The sequence below is a fragment of the Hyla sarda genome, chromosome 2 (assembly GCF_029499605.1).
Source record: "Hyla sarda isolate aHylSar1 chromosome 2, aHylSar1.hap1, whole genome shotgun sequence".
Classification (NCBI taxonomy): Eukaryota; Metazoa; Chordata; class Amphibia; order Anura; family Hylidae; genus Hyla; species Hyla sarda.
The window spans coordinates 141,627,498-141,654,062 of record NC_079190.1 but is presented as its reverse complement, the minus strand read 5'-3'; the positions used below and the strand labels follow the sequence as shown (position 1 = coordinate 141,654,062).

At 44.8% G+C, this 26,565-nt stretch overlaps 1 protein-coding gene across 1 annotated transcript in view; it reads right to left on the bottom strand.

Annotated features, from left to right (window-relative positions):
- Window positions 1–318: 318 nt before the first annotated feature.
- Window positions 319–26,565, bottom strand: part of BORA (BORA aurora kinase A activator) — a 39,928-nt gene continuing 13,681 nt past the window's right edge. The window contains 12 exon segments of the mRNA XM_056555500.1: window positions 319–1,202; window positions 1,578–1,734; window positions 4,909–4,938; window positions 4,940–5,041; window positions 8,115–8,683; window positions 9,898–10,051; window positions 10,241–10,470; window positions 15,479–15,535; window positions 16,656–16,718; window positions 18,055–18,136; window positions 18,243–18,288; window positions 20,390–20,496. Of these exon segments, the coding sequence (XP_056411475.1) occupies window positions 1,147–1,202; window positions 1,578–1,734; window positions 4,909–4,938; window positions 4,940–5,041; window positions 8,115–8,683; window positions 9,898–10,051; window positions 10,241–10,470; window positions 15,479–15,535; window positions 16,656–16,718; window positions 18,055–18,136; window positions 18,243–18,288; window positions 20,390–20,496 (1,653 nt within the window). The 3' untranslated portion in view covers window positions 319–1,146.

Here is a 26,565-nt window from a genome sequence, read left to right as displayed (position 1 = left end):
CATGGTAAAACCAGACATATTTAATCGTTAAATCTGGGCCGTTATGTACACATGTGCAACTAACTGTTTTATTTCCTGATTAATCTAAGAGGATAGTTGAATCAGCTTTGCAGCAGGTCTTCATTTCCTACTTTGTTTTTACGGCTCCTATGCAGACCATAATTCTCCATGGTAACAAGACATTTACTATAGTGGTGGTCTCCAAACTGTGGACCTCCTGCTGTTGGAAAACCACAACTCCCAGCACGCCCGGACAGCCAGCGGCTGTCCGGGCATGCTGGGAGTTGTAGTTTTCCAACAGCTGGAGGTCCACAGTGTGGAGACCACTGTTCTATAGTGTAATCCTACAGTTTCATACCTTCTGTCATTTGTGCCAACATACATTTATACAGAAGTAGAGGGCATATAGGAGGGAATATGCCTGCAGGATCAGACCACACAGTTTGTTTCATGTCTGCACAAGAGCTGTAGAAACGAAAAATTTAGGATTTTTTTTTTGCTTCATTTTATACACCCCAAAAAAAAAAAAATATACCACCACCACCACCGAACGCAGCCTATACATTTTTACATTACCTGCAGTAGCCATTAAATGTACACAGGGCTGTCAGTATAACAAGAACAGCAGAAGGCCATGAACAGTGGCTCGTTCTTACAAAAGATGGACATCAGTATCCAGGTATGAGTTATGCTGGTAGATGCTTCTTGCCTCTAACGCATTTTAAGGAATGGCACAATTATGGGCATCTATTGTTTACCGCCAAGCACACCTCAATCATGGTGAAATAAGCAGACTAAGCAATGTGTTACCATCTACTGCCTCCTGTCGAGAAGCCCAGGATAAAAAGTAGTGTCTAGTGGTCAAAAGGGAATGATCAAAACGGGAACGCAAATGCTAGGACTAGAAGCAAGGTTAAAATCTACAACTGTAAACATAGCAGCAAGGTGTGCATACAGGAACTTGTCTGAAATAAAATATCTTAACCTCATTATCAAATCGATGCGGAAGAACAACAAATGGGGGCATCTCTTTAATAAATAAGTCTTTCGAGTAGTGGTCACACACCACATCTTCACATTTGGAGGTTCAGTATTCACAGAATTCTGGAACATAAGCCATTTGTCTTGTCAGAACCACAGGTATTGCTAAAAATGTGATACAGGTTTTCCATCCATGGGTTGCTGTGGACTCTGGAGACGTACTGAGGAAGAATTTAAATATAAAAGAATAAATAAATAAAGGTGAGTAGGCTTACACTTAATCATTACGCTACAGTATGCCAAAGGAAAAGTGGAGCAGTTGCCCACAGCAGCCAGATTGCTTCTTTTAGGGTGTATTCACACTGTATTCTGCGCAGATTTTATGCGCAAAATTTCCAGGTGTGTTCAGTCGTTCAGTTTACATTGAAATCTGCAGCAGAAAATCTGGGCAGAATATGTACGTGTGAATAGACCATTAGAGGTCTTTAGAAAAATAAATGATTGGTTGCTGTACACAAATGGTCGACTTTTCCTCTCCAGATTCTGATAAATCTCCCTCTATAGCTGAACGTCACAGGGGAGTAGTGTAGACATACCGTTCTTGTTTAATCTGTTATATAGTCGGTCACTGCTGAGTTTCCAGGTCCCAGAGTGAAGTGCAGGATGTGTTTTGTGAGTTTTAAGAGGACAGTCACGGTCTGGAGACTCTAGTTCTAGTAGTCTATGTCCTTTGACGTCCATTGTCAAAAAGTCCTTAAATGAATAGAAATGTACAATAAATATAACAGAAACAAGTAATTTGGTGAACAAAACCACCTTCCACCTAGAATGTTAAAGAAGTAGCAACAGGTATTATATTATGTACAACCAAATGCTAGAGGTAGGAGGGAAAACCAGCTCTAGTATTGTGCAGAGAATTGAAAGGGGTATTCCCATCTCCTTAACCATGCATGGCAGCATAGACTAATTTGAAATTGGCTTTATTTAGAAAACTTGTCTGGCCCTGTAGATATCTCTTATCTAAACTCTTGTTGATAACTGGTAGGCACGGATCCCATTCCCCAGCCCTGCTTTAGTAGCAGTGGTGACGTAACTCCCTGTGTAGTGGCTGGAGATCCCAAGTGCTCATTATCAGGCTCATCATGTCGGACAGTGTCAGGCATAGTACTTAAAGCGCAACTCAGGAAATCTGGGTGCAATAACCTGCACACAGCCTTTGTACTGTGTGCAGGTGGTGTGTACAATGTTTTTACCTAATATTTGCAGGCTTCCATGACCCCAAAAAATGATTTTGACAGCTATCACGCCCTCTCCCGTAGGCTTGCATTGAGGGGTGGAGCGTGACGTCATACGGGGGGGGCGGAGGAGTGATGTCACACGCCGTCGGCCCTGTGGTCGCCGGTAATCAGACCCGGAGCAAACACACTCTGGGGTCTGATTAGAAACGGGGTGCCGCGTGCAAGATCACGGGGATCCCCAGCGGCGGGACTCCCGCAATCAGGCATCTTATCCCCTATCCTTTGGATAGGGGATAAGATGTCTAACCACCGGAGTACCCCTTTAAGCTGTCAGATGACCAGCCCATCCACCAGCAATCCCAGAAGTGTGAGCTGGACAGCAGTAGCAGAGATCGACCAGATGAGAATAACCCTTTAAAGGATTACTATGAAAAAACTTTTCACCTGTAAGACAGACATGTTAACACTTGTGATCTTGTCTGGGTGTTCACATGCACACCTTTGTTATTGCACAATGTACACATACTTATTGCTATGCATAGGAGAACCAGTAGATTCATTTCTGGAGTCAATATTTATAGAACAAACAACTTTAAAACCTAGCATTAAAAAAAATAAAAAAATACCACCATTTCTGAAAAAAAAACACACGCACACAAAGATGAATTGTTTTCTGTGTTACTCTTAATAAGAAATTATATAACCCGCCCCCCCAAAAAAAAAATATATATATATATATATATATATATATATTATACACTGCTGAAAAAAAAAATTAAGGGAACACTTCAACAACACAATGTAACTAACTCAATCACACGTCTTTGAAATTACACTGTCCACTCCGGAAGCAACACTGATTGACAATCAATTTCACATGCTGTTGTGCAAATGGAACAGACAACAGGTGGAAATTATAGGCAATTAGCAAGACACTCCCAAGAAAAGGAGGGGTTCTGAAGATGGTGACCACAGACCACTTCTTAGTTCCTATGCTTCCTGGCTGATGTTTTGGTCTTTTTTGAATGCTGGCGGTGCTTTCACTCTAGTGGTAGCATGAGACAGTCTACAACCCACACAAGTGGCTCAGGTAGTGCAGCTCATCCAGGATGGATCAAGCTGTGGCAAGGTTTGCTGTGTATCAGCGTAGTATCCAGAGCATGGAGGCGCTACCAGGACACAGGCCAGTACATCAGGAGACGTGGAGGAGGCTGTAGAAAGGCAACAACCCAACAGCAGGACCGCTACCTCTGCCTTTGTGCAAGGAGAAGCACTGCCAGAGCCCTGCAAAGTGACCTCCAGCAGGCCACAAATGTGCATGTGTTCATTCAAACGGTCAGAAACAGACTCCATGAGGGTGGTATAAGGGCACGACATCCACAGGTGTGGGTTGTGCTGACAGCCCAACACCATGCAGGACCTTTGGCATTTGCAAGAGAACACTAAGATTGGCAAATTCGCCACTGCACCCCTTGTTCTTCACAGATGAAAGCAGGTTCACACTGAGTGACAGACGTGACAGTCTGGAGACGCAGTGAAGAACTTCTCCTGCCTGCAACATCCTCCAGCATGACCGGTGCGGCGGTGGGTCAGTAATGTGAGGGGTGGCATTTCTTTGAGTTGGCAGGACGTACAGCCCTCTATGTGCTTGCCAGAGGTTGCACAACTGCCATTAAGGTACCAAGATGAGATCCTCAGATCCCTTGTGAGACCATATGCTGGTGCGGTTGGCCCTGGATTCCTCCTAATCCAAGACAATGCTAGACCTCATGTGGCTGGAGTGTGTCAGCAGTTCCTGCAAGAGGAAGGCATTGATGCTAAGGACTGGCACACCCGTTCCCCAGACCTGAATCCTATTGAGCACATCTGGGACATCATGTCTTGCTCCATCCAACAACGCTACGTTGCACCACAGACTGTCCAGGAGTTGGCGGATGCTTTAGTCCAGGTCTGGGAGGACATCCCTCAGGAGACCATCCCCCACCTCATCATGCCCAGGCATTGTAGGGAGGTCATATGGACATGTGGAAGCCACACACACTACTAAGCCTCATTTTGACTTGTTTTAAGGACATTACATCAGAGTTGGATCAGCCTGTAGTGTGGTTTTCCACTTTGATTTTGAGTGTGACTCCATATCCAGACCTCCATGGGTGAATACATTTGATTTCCATTGATAGTGTGTGTGATTTTGTTGTCAGCACATTCAATTATGTAAAGACAATAGTATTTCATACGATTAATTCATTCAGATCTAGGATGTGTTATCTTAGTGTTCCCTTTATTTTTTTGAGCAGACTAAAGAAAAACCAAAAATACAAAACACAAGTTGAATGGGCCTTATGTCATAATCTTAGCAAAATTTTTGTCCACAGAAGATGTATTTTCAGTATATAGGATGCACTAGGTTGTGGTATCCTTGGAGCGAAGCCCTAGTGCACCATTACTGCCCACTTAACATGCTGAGAAGTATAACAAGATTTATAAAAACCTGTCCAGAGGATAAATTGCTGAGTTGCCCATTCAACCAAATTCCTCTGAAAAATAAAAGAAGCTGATTGGTTGCTATGGGCAACTCAGCAATTTATTCTGTGGACAGGTTTTAATAAATCTCCCCCATTATCTATATTTAATAAATTAATGTATGATAAAAGTGAACATAAAAAAAATGCCAGCATGAGACACATACCTTTGTTTTTATATGTTGAGATCCATTCTGAGTTTTCACAAGCTTGAGCATCATTTTCCTTGTAAACTCCATCCGTGCCAATTCCATCCATCAAACTGGAGACACATGTTTGTGTTGTGTAACCACTGTCCACCTTTATATGAACACACATAGAAAAATTAGGGCATTAAAAGTGTACAGGTTGTTATCTACTAGGGATCGAACGATTATCGGTATGGCCGATATTATCGTCCGATAATCCAAATTTTGGGGATTATCGGTATCGGCAATTACCTTGCCGATAAGCCGATAATGACGCCCCCCCCCCCGGGGGCATTCCGGGTGAAGAGTGAACCGGTCCGGGCTGTCCTTCTCCCACGGTCTTCTTCTCCACTCCGGGCAGGCTCCGGCCTAGTACGCTGCATAGACGCCGCTACGCCGCAACGTAAGGTGCGTCGCTGCGCACGGGCGTCACTGCGCAGCGGCGTCTATGCAGCGTACTAGGCCGGAGCCTGCCCGGAGTGGAGAAGATGACAGCCGGAGAAGAAGAACAGCCCAGACCGGTTCACCCTCCACCCGGAACGCCGCCGGACACTACAGGAACGATGGATGGATGGCCCGGACCACCCTGACAGGTAGGGGGAGAGAAGCTGGTGGTGGCGGCGGCGGCCTATGGCACCACAAAAGCCACTGCAGTGCATTGATTTAAAGCGCCCGCTTTAAATCAATGCTCTGCAGCGGTGTCGAGGGGGGATAAATAGCCGATAACTTATACCGGAATATTGGTATAAGTTATCGGCCCTAACCTCCACCGATTATCGGTATCGGCCCTACAAAACCAATATCGGTCGATCCCTATTATCTACATGCACTATGTATGCAGAATTGTTCAATAGTTACAGCAGACATCATCTAGAATAAAATAATAAGCTAGCAGCAAAGACTGACAACTGCATCTCTTGCTATGCACTAATAAACTAGTGATTATAAGGAGGATCTACAAGTGCTGGACACCAATGCAGAGATTTTCTACCACTGCAGACATGGAGATGTTTCCCCCCCCCCCCCCCCCCCCCGCACAAGCACCTACATTTCATTCCTTAGTGCAGGAATTAAATGGCCTCTGCTGTGCCACACTTCCCTTCATTCAAAAGCCTGTGAGATCTGTAATATTAATAAAATCACTATATACAACAAATAACTCGTCACCCCAGAAAGACAGCTCTGAAGTCTCTTGCTCGCTAGGTGTCGCACTTCTGTGAACTGATGTTCACTACCTGTTAAGCTCAGTATGTCTCTAGTGACCGATAGATTAGAACAGAACACAAGGGCGGGGGGCTTAGCAAGTGCTCTGTGCAGAAGAGAGTGGGAAAGCCTGGGCTGTGTACCTGGAAGATGACCCTCACTATTTCTGAAATAAATCAAGGCTTTCCTCATTATTTACCACCTATAAACTTCATACCACCTTCCCTCATCTTTTACCACCTTATTAGCTTGTCAGCAGCAGTTCAGTGATTAGTGTAACCCTCCCCTTGCTTAGCCAGTGTGCTAACCCTTACCTTGCTATATCACCCCCCCCCTCCCCATGCTCTCTTTAGTATGGTATAAAACATCCTAGAGTGCTGCCTGTTTAGTCCAGTGTTCTTTTACCTGTCCTAAATCATAAAATGAAGCATGTGCTGTGCCGGACAATATAAATGAAGTCCTGTGTGTACTACTGACAAACAGACCAGCTCTGGTCACAACTAGTTAAGGGGGTTATCCACCATAAGGTGATTTTAGTATGTACCTGGCAGACAGTAATGGACATGCTTAGGAAGGATCTGCGCTTGTCTTGAGGCTAAATGGCTGTCATGAGATTACCATAACACTGTGGCTAGCTTTTTGTGAACTGGTATTTCCTGTTTGACTTTTTTTTTTTTTTTACTACAAATCCCACAATTCCAAACATCAGCCACCCCACCCACTGAAACATAAATGAGCTGCATCCATTCAAAAGATAAACACCTACATAAGAGACTATACCTCTAAGAGGTAAGTAATGTGCAAAATAGAAGCACCACCAAAAATACAGAAAAAATTATGCACAGATAAATAACTAAACAATAGATGAGAGAAAGTTAACAAAATCTTTATTGAAGTATATCATTAATTAAAAGACGATAGCATAAATACAGAATAAAAACAAGGCACCAGAAAATACTGCAGATGGGTAGGTGAGGACTGGAACTAAGTATAGAAAGGTACTGATTATAGATATAAATGCGAGGTCACAGGGCAATAAAAGTATGAGTCAGAGGTGGAGACGCACCAAAATGGCTGCTAAACGCAAGCACAAGGGCAGGGAAAGAGTAAACACAAAGAATCAAACCCAGGGACCAGAGAGAACAAGTATGCCAGACCTTACCTACCAACCCCAACGATCGTTTCACCACTAAATGGCTTCCTCAGGGGCTTCCTCTGGTGCCTTGTTTTTATTCTGTATTTATGCTATCGTCTTTTAATTAATGATATACTTCAATAAAGATTTTGTTAACTTTCTCTCATCTATTGTTTAGTTATTTTTCTGTGCATAATTTTTTCTGTATTTTTGGTGGTGATCCATTCAAAAGACCTGTGGTTTTAAATCAGGGTGCCTACAGCTGTTGCATTATTTGCAGATTGATCTCTCTCCCACCAAGCAATCCCTCCACCCATTGAAGCAGACAGGCTCCCTGTCATCAGCTGACTAGTGAGTGAGGAATCGGCCGCATTGCAACCTGGGAAAAATCTGAGACAACAGTAATTTTGTATGCTGTTAAAAATAAATATTGGGATGAAAATCACATAAGTATTGTGAGAAAACCGTCACACACAGGCACTATATTATGAACAACACTAACTTTACAGCCCCTGTAGCATAGTCAAATAAGAAAAAATAATCCTGGAATACTCCTTTAAATCAAGAGGATAAAAATATATATATCTGTGTACCATGGAGGAGGCTCCCGAGATCTCAATAGCAGTGAACTAAAATTCCTTTAGTCACTTCTCTTAAATGGACACTTTCACTCCAAAAAACTTGACATGCCATAGCAAGATTTAAAGTTTTGATCAGCGCTAGGACATGTCAATTTTTCCTTCTTTTTACACATTACACATAAGGGTTAATATAACAAGACTATACAGTTTGTTTTTTTTATAAATCTTTTGAAATGGCAGGTACACTTAAATGGCATTAAGATTACCTGGATGCTGCTGTTGTCACAAGGAATTACACTACTCTCCGCTAAAGGAGACATGCACATGTGAGACGTCTCAACACTAAATGTATTACAAGTCATGAAACTCGTCATTGGAGTGTTATTTCCTGCCGCATCCTTAACCCAAATATGATCATCTTCACTCTCCGCAGGATCCACCATTTCCACAGTATCATTCTCTTTTCGTTCCTCTGTAGCTTGAACCATCATCTGCTGCGTGCACAGCTTAGGAGATAAACTTTCCACAGAGTCTATGATGTGAGCAGTGGGGGAGAAAGTATCCATGTTCTGAAGTTGTAACACAATACTGCCTTTAGGTAAGGACAAGGGTGTGGGTGGAGAGTTTTCCTTCTCTTCCAAACGTTCAATGGTAAATGGTATCTGAAAAAGGGAAGTCCTATACTGTGCACTCTCCCTGCAGGACTTTGCCTTAATCTGAAATACACTTCTGATGGGAGAGCAGCCTTCAATTAAAGGACTTGCAGTGCAAGAGTTAACCATGGACTTTGAAGCAGAAAGAGCCTCTGGTGATGGGAAAGACAGCTTCTTCTGTTCTGTAAACATAGATTTGTGCATGACATTAAAAAGGTGTATACTCGAAAGAACAGTGTAAACAATTTAAAACAAGATGCTTTCTGGTTTAAAAAAATAAAATTAAAAATTAAGAAGAAAAAAACTTGTAGTATGTTGCAAATAAAATTTGGATGTTTTCTCATACAGATACTAAAGTTAATTGCTGACGAAGATTACTGTACATAATATTATAAAAGTGGAATATAATTCTACAGGTCTTGAAGACTTCTTACCCAGAGCTGAGATCATTAACATGTATGCAGGAATGAAAACCTGCATTTTACATGGGCTAATATTTCTGCTATTTTGGGTAAATGTATTAGAAATGTGATTGTATTAGAAATGTGGGTAGTAAATGTTTGGCAGAAATTTAGTTTAGGTACATTTATAAAGTACCTAAGCAGTGGTACAAAGTTTTTCTGTGATGCTGCCAAGATATTACTTTTGGATAGCTATAAAAAGATTTCTTAAAAGGAGAAGTATCATACGGAAAACTCCTTTGGATAGGGGATAAGTTTTAGATCACAAGGGGTGGGGGTGTCCAACCACTGGGACCCCCACAATCTCCTGCACGATACCCCAGTACTCCGCAAGAAGCAACGGTCGCCATGCTCCCTTTATGTATCTCTGTGGGAGAGCTGGAGATGGCTCTCCCATACAGATACATGGAGGGGGCGTGTCACCCGCCTTTGTGCAGGGTCGACGTGCCCCGTTCCCAGGGAGAACCGGGTCCCAGCAGTAGGACCCCCGCGATCTACAACTTATCCCCCATTCCTTGGATAGGGGATAAGTTTTTCTGCATGATAGTACTCCTCATTGTCTGCTTATATAGTACAGAAAAAGGCTTTTTCCGAATTTACATGTTTGTGTGTATGCCTTGTGCTTACCTGTTTTAGCTTATGTGGCAGGCATTAGAATGAAACCATGCCTATTTCATAACAGAAATTTTTCTTCATGCTGCCTATATTACCCATGAATCCTCTGGCTTTGCAGAGAGTGGGGTGGTGCTATTCACCTAATGAGACCAACTAGCTAGACTCTAGCAACCAGCAGCCTAAACTGCTGAGATTCAAGTGGGTTGATGTCAATTACCACTACATGCAGTTTAGATGTGTTTTTGTATTGAGTTTTTCTTTAGAGCACTGCAGGACTAACGATTGTCAGTGTGCATTATATGGGCGACCCTCTACCTCACCTGCCATTGGAGTTCGTCCCAGTGCAGAAGAGATAGGAGAGAATGCTGGTGACATCTCTCTCATAGGTGATTTTTCAAAGAATGTAGGACTCTCTATACTCCCCAAGCTATATGCTCTTCTTCCACCCTGGATTGGGCTTGAAGAAAACTGACCCTATTTTAGAAAAGAAAGAAGAGAAGGTCTTAGTACATTGAACAGGTTTACAACATTTTCAGTATACATCGTGCTACAGAAACAATCAAAGTAAACCTATGTTTACTGGCCAACACGTGCTAAAAAAACCCTGACCCCTATAACAACAAAAGTTCAATGGATGCATTGTATTTTATAATAGACCATTACCGAACTAGGTGTCTGCATAGGACTCCTACAACGGACCGGAGACAAATCAATCGAGCAAAGAACGCCTAGAGAAGCTGGAGGGGCTTCGTAAGATCCTGGCGCAGGAGAGCTTGGGGATGAACACTCTGATCCATTGAACTGTCCATCCAGAAACAATTTTCTTCTAAGAGATGAGGAGCTCAAGTTCTCCTGTGACTGATCTGCATTTTCCTCTGTCCGAAAATATTCACCTTTAACCAGATAAAAAAAAAAAAAAAAAAAACACAGATACAGCATATTGGATTAACCTGATAACCCTAAAAAATACACACACACACACACAGATATTTAATATATCTTTAAAAAAATAAAAAATAAAAGTGTTCATGAAATCTATTTGGATGGGGACTTGTGGCCTTTCCTGGCCTGTCTTTTAGTGAATACCTGCATTTCCCATGAAACATCTTTTCTTAAAGCTGTGCGTTGCTTTATTAACTTTTTTAAATGTATGAGCACATTGGTAAAAACTGCATTTGTATGTCCCTACATTGTCCAGCTATCCAATAAGAGCTGACTGTGCCAGCGTAGGGACATCCACCAACTGACACACAGTTGGCACTTTATTAATATATTTCTAGTAAGAGTTAGCAGGTCAGTGACAACACAGAGCTGTAAGAAAAGTTGTTCCAGAACTTATATCACAGGGAATGGATCTATTGACTAAAAACAGAGCAAAAAAAAAAAAAAAAAAAAAAAAAAAAAAAAGGAGATTAACACTTACCGTAAAATCTCTCTCTCGAAGGATCCATTGGGGGACACAGACCGTGGGTGTAGCTTGCTGTCTCTAGGAGGTGTGACACTATGGTAATAAAAAAAGTCAGCTCCTCCCAGCAGGATATACCCGCCTTCAGGCTCTGAGGTAATTAGTTTAAGCTCTAGAGCAATAGGAGGTGAACATCAGGTCAAGAAGACCCAAAACTGTTCGAGAAGCAGAAGAAAAAAACTTAACTGAACACACCCTCGGACAGAGAACCAAAAGGAAAAATCCCAAAAAAGGGCAGGAGCTGTGTCCCCCAATGGATCCTTCGAGAAAGATTTTACGGTAAGTGTTAAAAAATCTCCTTTTCTCTATCGGCTCCATTGGGGGACACAGACCGTGGGACGTACCAAAGCAGTCCCTTGGGTGGACAGATAAGTAATCAGGCAGACGGCCGATCCACTGCCGCCTGCAACACTTTACGCCCCAGACTAGCATCAGCTGATGCGAAAGTATGAACTCGGTAAAACCTCGAGAAAGTGTGCAAAGACAACCAGGTAGCCGCCTGCAAATCTGCTAGGCCGAGGCTCTATTCTGGAGAACCCAGAGATGCCCCGACAGAATGAGTGGAATGAGCCACAACCTTGAAAGGAGGAATCCTCCCCTTGCAGCGATAGGCTTCCGAAACAGCGGACCGAATCCACCTAGAAATGGTGGCCTTGGAAGCAGGTTGTCCCTTGCGACGACCTTCCATAAAGACAAAAAAGGAATCACACTGACGAAATTAAGAGAGATGGAAGGATAAGCTCGGACAGCCAGGACTACATCCAGCTTGTGTAGTAGGTGCTCCTTAGGATGAGAGGGAGCAGGACAAAAGGACGGGGGAACAATGTCCTCATTGAGATGAAAGGCCGAGACCACCTTGGGCAAAAAGGAAGGATCTGGCCAGAAAACGACCTTGTCCTGATGGATCACCAGAATCGGAGAACGGCAGGAAAGAGCTGCCCAGTTCAGACACCCTCCGATGGAGGTGATAGCCACAAGAAACGCCACTTTCCAAGAAAGGAGGCGGAGAGACACCTCTCTAAGGGGCTCCAAGGGTGCACCCTGGAGGGCACTCAGAACCAATTTCAAGTCCCAAGGGGGAGAGGAGGACCGATAAGGAGGAACAGCGTGCGCTACTCCTTGAAGGAAGGTCCGGACATGAGAATTAGAAGCCAGAGGCCGCTGGAAAAGAATAGCAAGGCCGAAACCTGACCTTTAAGGGAACTGAGAGACAACCCCAGTTCCAACCCCGACTGCAAAAAGGAGAGAAGACGGGAAACCGAGAAGGATCCTGGAGAGAAGCCTGAGCCGCACACCAACGAAGATAAGACCGCCAAGAACGTTGGTAAATTCTTGCGGAGGAGGGCTTACGAGCCTTGAGCAAGGTGTGAATGACTGGAAAGAGAACCCGCGGCCCTCTGAACCACAGTCTCAACCGCCACGCTGTCGAATGTAGAGACTGTAAAATGGGGTGGCAAAGAGGACCCTGAGCGAGTAGGTCCGGGCGGAGAGTAAGGCGCAGGGAAGTGTCCGTCCAGAAGCCTGACTACGTCGGTGTACCTTCGGGGCCAATCTGGAGCTACCAGAATGGCGGGGGACATCCTCTGCTTTGATCTTCCTCAGCACCCTGGGAAGGAGCGGAAGAGGAGGGAACCCCGCCCAAGAAACCACTAGGGCATCCACGGCAGATCCTGAGGGTCCTGGGACTTTGACATCAACGGAGGGATCAAGCGATTGAGCCGGAACGCGAAGAGGAATGCCCCAGAGGTCGCAGAGCTGCACGAAGACCTCCGGATGAAGGGACCACTCGCCGGGGTTGGGTGAGGACCGACTGAGTAAGTCCCCTTCCAGTGGAGCACTCCCGGAATGTGAATCGCGGAGATGGCCGGAACCTTGTTCCCCGTCCAAGTGAGAATCTTTGTCACCTCGGCCATGGCTGCCGAGCCGTCCTGTCGATTTATGTACGCCACGGATGTGGCGTTATCTGACAGAACGCGGACAGGACGGGGCTGAAGACGGAACTCCCAATGAATAAGAAAAGAAGAATCGCCCGCAATTCCAATATGTTTATCGGAAGAAGGGTCTCCAGGGGAGACCAGAGTCCCTGAACCGTCCAATCCCGGAACATGCCACCTCAGCCCGACAGGCTGCCATCCGTTGTAACCACCTGCCAGAGAAGGGGAAGAAACGACCGCCTTTGGAGGAGAAGAAGGGAGCAGAGACCCCAGAACAAAGACTGACGGACCCTGCGAGGAGAACAATCTGACGATCGATGGATATGAGGAGACCTGTCCCATCGAGAGAGAATCGCCAGATGAAGGGGGGCGGTAATGAAACTGGGCAAAGGGTATGGCCTCCATAGTTGCCACCATCCGACCCAGGACCTCCATACAAGTACGGATGGAGACCGATACCTGGGACCGAAGGGAGCGGACCCCGACCGGAGCGCCAGACGTCTGTCCCGGAAGACCAATTCGGGCAGAGGCTGTGAACAAAGTCCGGAAAGGTTAGAGACTGGGTAGGACAAAGGACTGACTTGTCCCGGTTGATCATCCAACCAAAGCGAGTCAGAGTGTGGAGAGTGACGTCCAGATTCTCCAGAGTCTGGGCTCCGGTTGGAGCCTGATGAGAAGGTCGTCAGGTAGGTGTCACAGAGATTCCCCTTGACCGTAACAGGCCCATCACTGGTGCCAGGATTTTGTAAAGACCCAAGGCTAGACCAAGGGGGAGGACTACAAATTGAAAGTACCCTTCTGGAACTGCAAAGTGGAGGTACCGATGATGGCCCGGAAATAATGACACAAGGAGGTAGGCATAGCCATAGAGAGGAGACCTGTCCCATGAACTTTCTCCCCTAGACTGCGTCCCCTGTTAGCTGCAGAGAAAACCCGCTCCTGCAGTCAGAGATACTGAATAGGCCAGCCAATAGGAAGGGAGGGGCGTGCCAGAAGCAAGGCACACGGTAACAGGCCCCTTCACATAGAAAAATCGTGCCCACTGCGCTGATTGGATGCTGCTTCGCGCCCCTGAGAGCTCCAGTCCAGTGGGCAGAGCTACAGACTGCCGAAGAAGAACCGTCATGGCGCCCGCTCCTTGTCCTGAGCGCCATGTCTAGTCCGCATAGCGCTCGGGGGAATAGGGCCGGCAGCCTAAACGCCGGCAAAAGTGAAAGTAAGCCGGCGCTGAAGCGCCCGGCTCGTAGCAGCGCCACGGCTGTCTGCCGCAAAAAAGGCTTTGAGAGAAAACTAAAGTAAGCCGGCGCTGAGAGCGCCCGGCCCCAAACAGCGCCGCGGCTGACAGACTCAATAAGGAGCTGGGGTAGTAGAACCACACACACACCCCACCACACACACACACACCATAGTAAAGAGCCCCAAAACACATGCCCTACATGCCCCCTTAGGTGCCACTGCTCCCGCAATAAAAAAAAATGCAGCCCCTGTATAAACCAGCCCATAAACTGAAGGTGGGCTAAAAACAGGGGGGTCTCCAGAGGTTGCGAGCTCCGTACCTATGGAGAAAAGGGGGAAAAGTACTTACCTCAGTCAGAAAAACTTACCTAATGGAGTCTTCAGCCAGCTTATGGTCCCTGCATCACGCCTAGCTGCTATAGCGCGAGCGAGGCGAGCAGAGACATAGGGGGACCCATGAGGTACCACCCAGGCGCTGGCCGTTGGCGAGGGGGGGGGTAACAGCGCATATACGCAATGTCTGTGCCCCCTTACTCGCAATGGGGAAACGGCGAACCGCAGTCCCTGAGTCCCCACCTGAAAACAGAAAAGAAAAAGGAATAAAAAAACTAACACGTCCTATACTAGGAAAACAAAAAACAGAAGACCTGGTCTGGAGCAAACCAGACACATCCACCTCCTTAGACACCAAGCTTAAACTGATTACCTCAGAGCCTGAAGGCGGGTATATCCTGCTGGGAGGAGCCAACTTTTTATTACCATAGTGTCACACCTCTAGAGACAGCAGCATACACCCACGGTCTGTGTCCCCCAATGGAACCGATAGAGAAACAGGCAGTTCCTAATGATCAAAAAATTACCACATTGTGCAATAGCTGTTAATCACGAAGCAATGATGAAGGAAGAAAACTGCCTGGAGACAAAGTCAGGACGGTCGGAAGTTTCAGAACATTTGTGCAGAGTGATGCAGTGGCACTGAGATTGCGTGCATTAGTGCATGTACATAGTTCTTTTTAATGTACATATAATACTGATGTAGGGTAGACCTATGCCCAATGTGAACGTCGGTCGAGCAAATCAGTGTTTGTTTAAGGAGCCTTTTACACAGCTTCAATAATTGTACGGCCTGGGCTGCACAAGCCATGATTTACATGGGGCATTAGACAAAAATTGCCCTGTGTAAAAAGGCTTTTTTGGGGTGGAGGGTTAGTGGCTGAAAATGTAATAAGTTCCCTTTACGCACACATCTATTTACAACTTACTTACCTAGAACTTTTTCAATGTCAAAGTCAGCTGGTAATGATAACTGTGTTTGGCATGCAACTACATAAAACAAATAAAAATAAAATACAATTAGAAAATATATACAAATGTTTTATTTTTCGATCTCCTAATTACCCATAAATTGTCGCTGTTTCAAACAACTTTTTATGCGGTTACAAAAAAATTTGTAAACAACAATTTACCAGAAATTACTCCTTCCCCCTGAAAAACAACTCTAAAGTCTTGAGCACCAGGCATCTCACCTTCCCTGCAGTCTGCTGACTACTGCCTTATGTCAGGGAAATTCTGTCTCTAAAAAAAGCTAGATCAGGACAAATTAAAGAAAAAATAGTGTGGGGCTTAGCATGTGCTATGTGCAAAGGGGAGTGGGAAAAGCCTAGGCTCTGTACCTGCAAGCTGCTTCTCCAGATCCACACCATTTCTAATAGGTAGATGTGAAATGGGGGGGGGGGGGGGGAGGGGAGAGAGAATGTGACAAGGGGGGGGGGGGAGAGAGAATGTGACAAGGGGGGGAGAGAGAATGTGACAAGGGGGGGAGAGAGAATGTGACAAGGGGGGGAGGGGGGGAAGAGAGAATGTGACAAGGGGGGGGGGGGGAGAGAGAATGTGATGGGGGAATGTGACGGAGGGACGGGTGAGATGAGATAAGGGGGAATATGTGATTATGTGATGGGAGAAGAAGAATGTGACCACGAGGGGAGAATGAGACGGGGGGGGGGGGGGAATGAAATAAAATGGAGGAGATGTGAAATGGTGGTGGGCATCAAATGAGTGGATAGTTGTAAAATGGAGGAGATTGGACATGAAATGGGGGGGGGGGGGGGGGGTTTCACCATTTATTCATGCTATCGCATCTCATATCGAAATCACAATATTTAGACCCATAATCGCAATCGCACATTTTCTCCATATTGTGCAGCCCTAGTCTAAGCATATTTCGTTTCATATAGTGCATCAGTTTAGACCTATTTATCTTCATGGGAATAGACCATGCTCACATGCTTTTTCCCCTTTGCATCAAACAATTGACTCTTTCTAAGCCATGCCCACTTGTCAAGCAAAGTGCAGAAAGACAAAAAAAATACGTCCAACACAAAATGTGGTGCATTTGCTTCAGTAAATCAGGGCCATAGTCTGCTGAGATACATATCCTGATTACCTGTACTTTTCCCAGGGGTTACAACTTGCTCTCTTGCAAGAGGAGACTCATTTATATCAACACCTACAAAACACAATAAATGTAATTAACATTGAATCAGAAAATAAAATTTAAAAATAATTACAAATGGAAGATGGATAAAGAAAAACCCTACTGTTTAACCCCGTAATGACGCAGCAAATTAAGCATTCTCATATTTTCCTCCTCATCTTTTAAAATCCATAACTCTTCCAATGTTTCAGACATTTTTCATCTAGTGCGCTTGCTGTGTGTGGAACATCACTTGTTTTACCACAAAATGTATGGTGAAGCCAAAAAAAAAAAATTATTTGTGGGGCAAAATTTGAAAACAAAACGCATTATGCAACTTTTAGGGGGGGGGGGGGTGGGGGGGGGTCGCACTTTTCGGTAAAATGACATTTATTCATTCTGTAGGCCCATACAGAATAAAGATTAAATTTACAGGTTTTGTTTTATTTTGCTAGTGAAAATAAAATATATATATATATATATAACACTTTTTGTAAGAAAATTAGTAGGCTTAAAATTGTCCCATTCTGACCCCTTGAGGGCTCAATTTTTGCGCTGTGATCTGTAGTTTTTAATGGTACCACTTTTGTTTTTAATGGACTTTTTGATCACTTTTTATGGATTTTTTTCCTGCTATATGAAGTGACCAAAAATGCACAATTCTGGGCTTTGGTATTTTATGTTTACGCACTTTACTGTGCAGTTTAATTAACATTGTATTTTAAAGGAGAACAGTAGTGCAATATAACTTATCCCCTATCAGAAGGATAGGGGATAAGTTATAGATTGCAGCGGGTCCAACCGCTGGGACCCCACGCAATCTCCTTTACAGCATGAGGCGACAGCCAACACCTCCATGTATCCCATAGAGATACATGGAGGGGGTGTGTCTGCCGTGACTTCCTTCTGGGGATAACACGGCGATGGAGGGGGGGTCCAGCGGTCGGACTCCCCGCGATCTATAACTTATCCCCTATCCTTCACAAATTTTTAATCGGTCATGGTTTGAGTGTTCAGATCCGCTTCACTCCCCGACTTGCTGCTCTTGCAAAAGACATGCTCTACAGTAATTCTATAAAGCTCATCTATCCAACAACCAGATCCTGACCAATCAAAACCTTTCACACATCTGTATGACATACAAACATTTTAAAGTGACAGTTAAATTGAATGTGGGGACTTTCTAGACCCTTGTACATCAACCTGTGTCTACCAATACATATACAGACTGCTAAGAACAGAATCTGCAGAGGGGAAAATATGAATTAGACTTTATTTAGGCAATTCCAGTACTTCACAATCTAAAGCTCCACTTTATCCTTTTAACTTGTGATGCATCAAACAATACTCCGCTTGTAAGAAAGCTTACATTTTGTGGAATGAAACTGAGCAGCTTGCTTTCCTTCATGTTGTGTCCATGGCGATGGAACAATTGTCCTTTTGGTGAAAAACTAAAACCATAGAAGGAAATAATCATCATCAGCCATGTAAATAATAGAAATAGTCTACTGGGATAAGAGTGTTTGTTCCATCTAAATGTACATTTCAACTAGTTACCTCTTCAATAGCCTTTTGTCTTCTCTCTTCTATTTCTTTGTCTAGCCTAAAAAAAAAAAAAATCATAATCTAAGTCAGAATGGTACAACCTTATTAAGAGTATTACAGGTAGAGATGAGCGAAGCTACAGTGATTCGATTCCTCACGAACTTCTCGGCTCGTCAGTTGCTGACTTTAGCCTGCATAAATTAGTTCAGCTTTCAGGTGCTACGGTGGGCTGGAAAAGGTGGATACAGTCCTAGGAGAGCCTCCAGCAACTGCCGAGCCGAGAAGTTTGTGACGAAGCGAATCACTGTAACTTCGCTCATCTCTAATTAAGGCTTACCCTGTTTTACAGATTATCTATACACAATGAAGGCAAGTCATGCCAGGATAAAAACGGTGCATCATAGAAATATTTTGGCAGCATTAAAGTGTACCTGTCATATACAAAAAAAAATTTATATAATGCAGATGATGCCATTATATGTATATTTGTAATATACATTGGTTAAAAAAAAAATGTGTATATTTGTCCCTGCCTGTGTCTCTGTGAGGAGATCAAATACAGGAAGTGTGGGAGGACAAGCAGGGGGCCCTGTGCAGCGAGGACAAGCAGGGGGCCCTGTGACATGCTATGGGCTCACACATCAGGATGATTGACAAGCAGGAGCCTGCACAGAGCCCTGCTTGTTCCGCCTACACTTCATGTATTTGGACTCCTCACAGAGACACACAAGTAATAGCTGCAGGGACAGTATTTTTTTTTTTCACCCACAAATATACAAATTTAATCAATGTATATTACAAATATACATATAGAATTATCTACATTATATAAAGTTTTACTTTTTTTACAACAGGTTTTAACGAATTTAAGTGATTGCAATAGAACTACCGTATTTTTCGTCCTATAGGACGCACCGGCGTATAAGACGCACCCAATTTATAGGTGCAAAATCTAAAAAATAATTTTGAACCCAATAGGGGTCTTCAACCTGCGGACCTCCAGATGTTGCAAAACTACAATTCCCAGCATGCCCGGACAGCCGTTGGCTGTTCGGACATGCTGGGAGTTGTAGTTTTGCAACATCTGGAGGTCCGCAGATTGGAAGACCACTGCATAGGAGGTAATACTTGCGTGTCCCGCCGCTCCGGACCAGTCACCGCTGCCCTGGATGTCGCTCCATCGCTGTCGCTCCGGAACATCTCTGCTGCCGGCCGGCCATCCTTGCTCTCTGTCGCCGCCATCACGTCGTTACTCACGCAGCCGCCGACGTGATGACGAGGAAGGAGAGCGCCGGCATACAGGGGATCCCTGAACGGAGAAGACACCGAGGAGGCAGGTAAGGTCCCCCCCGGTGTCCTGTAAGCACTAACCCGGCTATTCAGTCGGGCTGTTCGGACCGCCGCGGTGAAATTGCGGCGGTCCCGAACAGCTCGACTGAACAGCCGGGTTAGTGTCACTTTCCCTTCATACGTGGGGGTCAGCTTTGATCGCCGCATCTGAAGGGTTAATACAGGGCATCACCGCGATCGGTGATGTCCTGTATTAGCCGTGGGTCCCAGCCGTTGATGGCCGCAGGGACCGCCGCGATAGGGGTGTATTCGCCGTATAAGACGCACCGACTTTTCCCCCCCAGTTTTGGGGAAGAAAAAGTGCGTCTTATACGGTGAAAAATACGGTATATTAAGGATTCTGACTCGTAAACCCAAGTGTCCCAGATGCAGATTGACAACCCATGATTCTTGCCACTCTTTTACTCTCCCTGTACTCTACACATCTTCAGGAGTCCCATTTGAGATCATGGGGTTCCAGCTGTCAGACTGCCACACCCTTCCCCAACCATGATCCTTTCAGATAGGGGATAAGTTATCCGTGTTGGCAAACACCTTTAGGGTCTATTCACATGTACAGTATTCTGCACAGATTTAATGATCAGGATTTCAAGCTGTGTTCAGTTGACATTGAAATCTGCAGCAGAAAATCCCGTGCATCAAATATGCACAGAATACTGTACGTGTGCATAGACCATTAAAGTCACAACAGTGTACCAGAATTGGCCATACTTAAAATTCACCCTTTAATACTTCTAGGAGATGGATGTTAGGTAAGCAAGAATAGCAACTGGTCTGCCATTTTATTGTTCAGCACTTTAACAGCTTACTTGGCATGGCTTAAATACAAGGCTTGTCGATGAACGTCCTCAGGGTCAATGTCAACAGGGTTTATTGCTGCGAGCTGATCAATTGACCATCTGAACTGTCGTGGAGTCTAAAAGATAAAACAGAGCTATAAAATACAAAGCATTTTAAACCAACAATCCAAAAAACAGTAGTAAATAATGGTTAAAGGCCTTGCCTAAATAAGACAACCTCTTTCCCAAAGAACTTCTAAGGCATGTGGAAGTATTTAAAGGACAACTGTAGTGGTACACATTTATATATGCCCGGGCCTCAAAAAACAAAATAAACTTGTACATAACTTCCTACATGCCCCCGTTGGTCCGGCACAGGCCTCACGATCCGGCAGTGCTAACCTCCTTCCACTTCCGGACGGTGATAGGCTGAGCCCACTATCATGTAAGGAGCTCTGGCCGGCTTCTTAAATGACAGTGGGCTCAGCCTATCACCGTCCGGGGTGGGACATCGCTTCGGCCGGTGATACGCCGACATCTCTGCGGCGTCCCCGTCCCCAGGAAGTGGAAGGAGGTTAGCACTGCCGGACCGTGAGGCCTGTGCCGGACCAACGGGGGCATGTAGGAAGTTATGTACAAGTTTATTTTGTTTATTTTTGAGGCTCGGGCACGGGAATATATAAAAGTGTTCCACTACAGTTGTCCTTTAAGCATGAATGGGATAAACTTCTATTTATCCTAATTAAAAAAAAATAATAATTATATTATCTGCATACACACACACACACACACACACACACTGGTCAAAAAAAATATAAAGGGAACACTTAACCCCTTAAGGACACATGACGTACTGGAACGTCATGTGTCCACTCCCGATCTATAACGTGGGGACATGGCATGCCGGGACCCGTGGCTAATAGCGCGCGGCACTGATCGCTGTGCCGCGCGCTATTAACCCTTTAGATGCGGCGTTCAAAGTTGAACACCGCGTCTAAAGTGAAACCGAAAGCATGCCGGTTAGCTCAGTGGGCTGTTTGGGATAGCCACGGCGAAATCGCGGCATCCTGAACAGCTTACAGGACAGCGGGAGGGCCCCTACCTGCCTCCTCGCTGTCCGATTGCCGAATGACTGCTCAGCGCCTGAGATCCAGGCATGAGCAGTCAAGCGGCAGAATCATCGATCACTGGTTTCTTATGAGAAACCAGTGATCAATGATAAAGATCAGTGTGTGCAGTGTTATAGGTCCCTATGGGAGCTATAACACTGCAAAAAAAAAAAAAGTGAAAAAAAGTGAATAAATATTATTTAACCCCTTCCCTATTAAAAGTTTGAATCACCCCCCTTTTCCCATAAAAAAAAATAAAAAAAAATGTATAAATAAAAATAAACATGTGGTATCGCCGCGTGCGGAAATGTCCGCATTATAAAAATATATAGTTAATTAAACCGCACGGTCAATGGCGTGCGTGCAAAAAAAATTCCAAAGTCCAAAATAGTGCATTTTTGGTCACTTTTTATATCATGAAAAAATGAATAAAAAGCGATCAATAAGTCCTATCAATGCAAAAATGAAACTTATTAATTTTCCTGCATGAAGTTATGATTTTTTTCCAGAAGTACGACAAAATCAAACCTATATAAGTAGGGTATCATTTTAACCGTATGGACCTACAGAATAAAGATAAGGTGTCATTTTTACCGAAAAATGTACTACGTAGAAACGGAAGCCCCCAAAAGAAACAAAACAGCGTTTGTTTTTCAATTTTGTCGCAGAATGATTTTTTTTTCCGTTTCACCGTAGATTTTTGGGCACAATGACTGACGTCATTACAAAGTAGAATTGGTGGCGCAAAAAAAAAGCCATAATATGGATTTTTAGGTGAAAAATTGAAAGAGTTATGATTTTTTAAAAGGCAAGGAGCAAAAAACGAAGATGCAAAAACGGAAAAACCCCCGGTGCTTAAGGGGTTAACCTGTACGCCCTCCGCCCACTTCCTTCCGTCATAGCGAGCCCGGCCTGGTGGCTAATAGCGGTGCTGCACGCCATTAACCCTTTAGACAGGGCATTCAAAGTTGAATGCTGCATCTAAAATGAAAGTAACTGCTCCCGGCTAGCTCAGTGGGCTGTTCGGGATAGCCGCGGCGAAATTGCGGCATCCCGAACAGCCGTTGGACAGCAGGAGGGTCCCCTACCTTCCTCCGCGCTGTCCGATCGCTGACTGACTGCTCAGTGCCTGAGATCCAGGCACGACCAGTCAAGCGGCATAATCATTGATTAATGGGATAAACCATTGATCAATGTAAAAGATCAGTGTGTGCAGTGTTCTATAACACTGCAAAAAAAAAAATAAAAAATAAAAAAAAAAAGTGAAGATCATTTAACCCCTTCCCTAATAAAAGTCTGAATCACCCCCTTTTTAAAAAAACAAAAACAAACAGTAAATAAAAAAACAAACATATGTGGTATCGCCGCGTGCAGAAATTTCCGAATTATAAAAATATATTGTTAATTAAACCGCACTGTCAATGAAGTACGCGCAAAAAAATTCCTAAATAGCATATTTTTGGTAAAAAATTAAAAGCTATCAAAAAAGTCCAATCAATTCAAAAATGGTACCGCTAAAAACTTCAGATCATGGCGCAAAAAATGAGCCCTCATGCTGCCCCATACACAGAATAAAAAAGTTATAGGGGTCAGAAGATGATAATTTTAAACATAAAATTTTCCTGCATGTAGTTATGATTTTTCCAGAAGTACGACAAAATCAAACCTATATAAGTATGGTATCATTTTAATCGTATGGACCTACAGAATAAAGATAAGGTGTCATTTTTTTTTTACCGAAAAATGTACTGTGTAGAAACGGAAGCCCCCAAAAGTTACAAAATTGCATTTTTTCTCTTCAATTTTGTCACACAATGATTTTTTTCCCCATTTCGCCATAGATATAAATAAGCCATCATATGTATTTTTAGGTGCAAAATTGAAAGAGTTATGATTTTTAAAAGTTAAGGAGGAAAAAAACGAAAGTGCAAAAACGGAAAAACATTCAATGTAACTCCAAGTCAATCACACTTCTGTGAAATCACACTGTCCACTCAGGAAGCAACACTGATCAATCAACTTCACATGCTGTTGTGCAAATGGAACAGACAACAGGTGGAAATTATAGGTAATTAGCAAGACACCCCAATAAAGGAGTGATTCTGCAGGTGGTGACCACATACCACTTATCAGTTCCTATGCTTCCTGGCTGACGTTTTGGTCACTTTCTAATGCTGATCGTGCTTTCACTCTAGTGGTAGCATGAGACGGAGTCTACAACCCACACAAGTGGCTCAGGTAGTGCAGCTCATCCAGGATGGCACATCAATGCGAGCTGTGGCAAGAAGGTTTGCTGTGTCTGTCAGGGTAGTGTCCAGAGCATGGAGGCGCTACCAGGAGACAGGCCAGTACATCAGGAGACGTGGAGGAGGCCGTAGGAGGGCAACAATCCTGGACCACTACCTCTGCCTTTGTGCCAGGAGGAGCACTGCCAGAGCCCTGCAAAATGACCTCCAGCAGGCCAGAAATGTGAATGTGTCCACTCAAACGGTCAGAAACAGACTCCATGAGGGTGGTATGAGGGCCCGACGTCCACAGGTGGGGGTTGAACTTACAGCCCAACACCATGCAGGACATTTAGCATTTGCTAGAGAACACCAAGATTGGCAAATTTGCCACTGGCACCCTGTGCTCTTCACAGATTAAAGCAGCTTCACACTGAGCACATGCTACAGACGTGGCTGGAGACGCCGTGGAGAACGTTCTGCTACCTGCAACATCCTCCAGCATGACCAGTTTGGCGGTGGGTCAGTAATGATGTGGGGTGGCATTTCTTTGGGGGCCGCACAGCCCTCCATGTGCTTGCCAGAGATTGCCTGGCTGCCATTGGGTACCGAGATGACATCCTCAAACCCCTTGTGAGACCATATGCTGGTGCAGTTGGCCCTCCTAATGCAAGACAATGCTAGACCACATGTGGCTGGAGTGCGTCAGCAAGAGGAAGACATTGATGCTATGGACTGGCCCGCCCGTTCCCCAGACCTGAATCCGATTGAGCACATCTGGGACATCATGTCTCGTTCCATCCAACAACGCCATGTTGCGCCACAGATTGTCGAGGAGTTGGCGGATGCCAACTCATCAGGAGCATGCCCAGGCATTGTAGGGAAGTCATACGGGCATGTGGAGGACACACACAAGCTACTGAGCTTCATTTTGACTTATTTTAAAAGGACATTACATCAAAGTTGGATCAGCCTGTAGTGTGGTTTTCCCCTTTGATTTGGAGTGTGACTCCATATCCAGACCTCCATGGGTTGATAAATTTGATTTCCATTGATAATTTTTGTGTGATTTTTTTTGTCAGCACATTCAACTATGTAAAGACGAAAGTATTTCATACGATTAGTTCATTCAGATCTAGGATGTTTTATCTTAGTGTTCCCTTTATTTTTTAGCAGTGTGTGTGTATGTATATATAAAACAGACGATGGGCTTGAGATGAGCGAACTTACAGTAAATTCGATTTGTCACGAACTTCTCGGCTCGGCAGTTGATGACTTATCCTGCGTAAATTAGTTCAGCCTTCAGGTGCTCCGGTGGGCTGGAAAAGGTGGATACATTCCTAGGAAAGAGTCTCCTAGGACTGTATCCACCTTTTGCAGCCCACGGGAGCACCTGAAAGCTGAACTAATTTACGCAGGAAAAGACCTCAACTGCCGAGCCGAGAAGTTTGTGACGAATCGAATTTACTGTAAGTTCGCTCATCTCTAGTCAGGTCCTGTATATAGATTGAAACTATCCAACTCTCTGAGAAAGCTAGTTCCAAGCCATGTCCTGTTGAAGGATTGGAAATAGGTCCCAGTGAGAAATATATTTCCAATCTAGTCAAAGACCTTTATATCTCTATTTCAAATGTACATAAAATCTGCAGCAGACCCACTGAAGACAAAGGGCAGCAACATAATTCACTTGCGAAAATTCTGCAGTGTGAGATTGTGTAAGCGTGAGTTTACCCGAACTCTTTCACAGGAATAGGAACTAGGCGTATCAATGAAATTTAGCTCCTATTTAGTTAAAAGACCTTAAAAGGGGTATTCCAGGATTTTTTTTTATTTGATTATGCTACAGAGGCTGTAAAGTTAGTGTTGCTCATAATACAGGGTGGGCCATTTATATGGATACACCTTAATAAAATGGGAATGGTTGGTGATATTAACTTCATGTTTGTGGCACATTAGTATATGTGAGGGGGGAAACTTTTCAAGATGGGTGGTGACCATGGTGGCCATTTTGAAGTCGGCCATTTTGAATCCAACTTTTTTTTTTTCAATAGGAACAGGGTCATGATGTGACACATCAAACATATTGGGAGTTTCTCAAGAAAAACAAGGATGTGGTTGGTTTTAATGTACCGTATATACTCGAGTATAAGCCGAGTTTTTCAGCACGATTTTTCGTGCTGAAAACACCCCCCTCGGCTTATACTCGAGTGAACTCCCCCACCCGCAGTGGTCTTCAACCTGCGGACTTCCAGAGGTTTCAAAACTACAACTCCCAGCAAGCCCGGGCAGCCATCGGCTGTCCGGGCTTGCTGGGAGTTGTAGTTTTGAAACCTCCGGAGGTCCGCAGGTTGAAGACCACTGCGGCCTTCAACATCATCCAGCCCCCTCTCACCCCCTTTAGTTCTGAGTACTCACCTCCGCTCGGCGCTGGTCCGGTCCTGCAGGGCTGTCCGGTAAGGAGGTGGTCCGGTGAGGAGGTGGTCCGGGCTGCTATCTTCACCGGGGAGGCCTCTTCTAAGCGCTTCGGGCCCGGCCTCAGAATAGTCACGTTGCCTTGACAACGACGCAGATACGTCGTTGTCAAGGCAACGGCTCTATTCCGGGCCGGAAGCGCGGAGAAGAGGCGTCCCCGGTGAAGATAGCAGCCCGGACCACCTCCTCACCGGACCACCTCCTTACCGGACAGCCCTGCAGGACCGGACCAGCGCCGAGCGGAGGTGAGTACTCAGAACTAAAGGGGGTGAGAGGGGGCTGGATGATGTTGAAGGCCGCAGTGGTCTTCAACCTGCGGACCTCCGGAGGTTTCAAAACTACAACTCCCAGCAAGCCCAGACAGCCGATGGCTGCCCGGGCTTGCTGGGAGTTGTAGTTT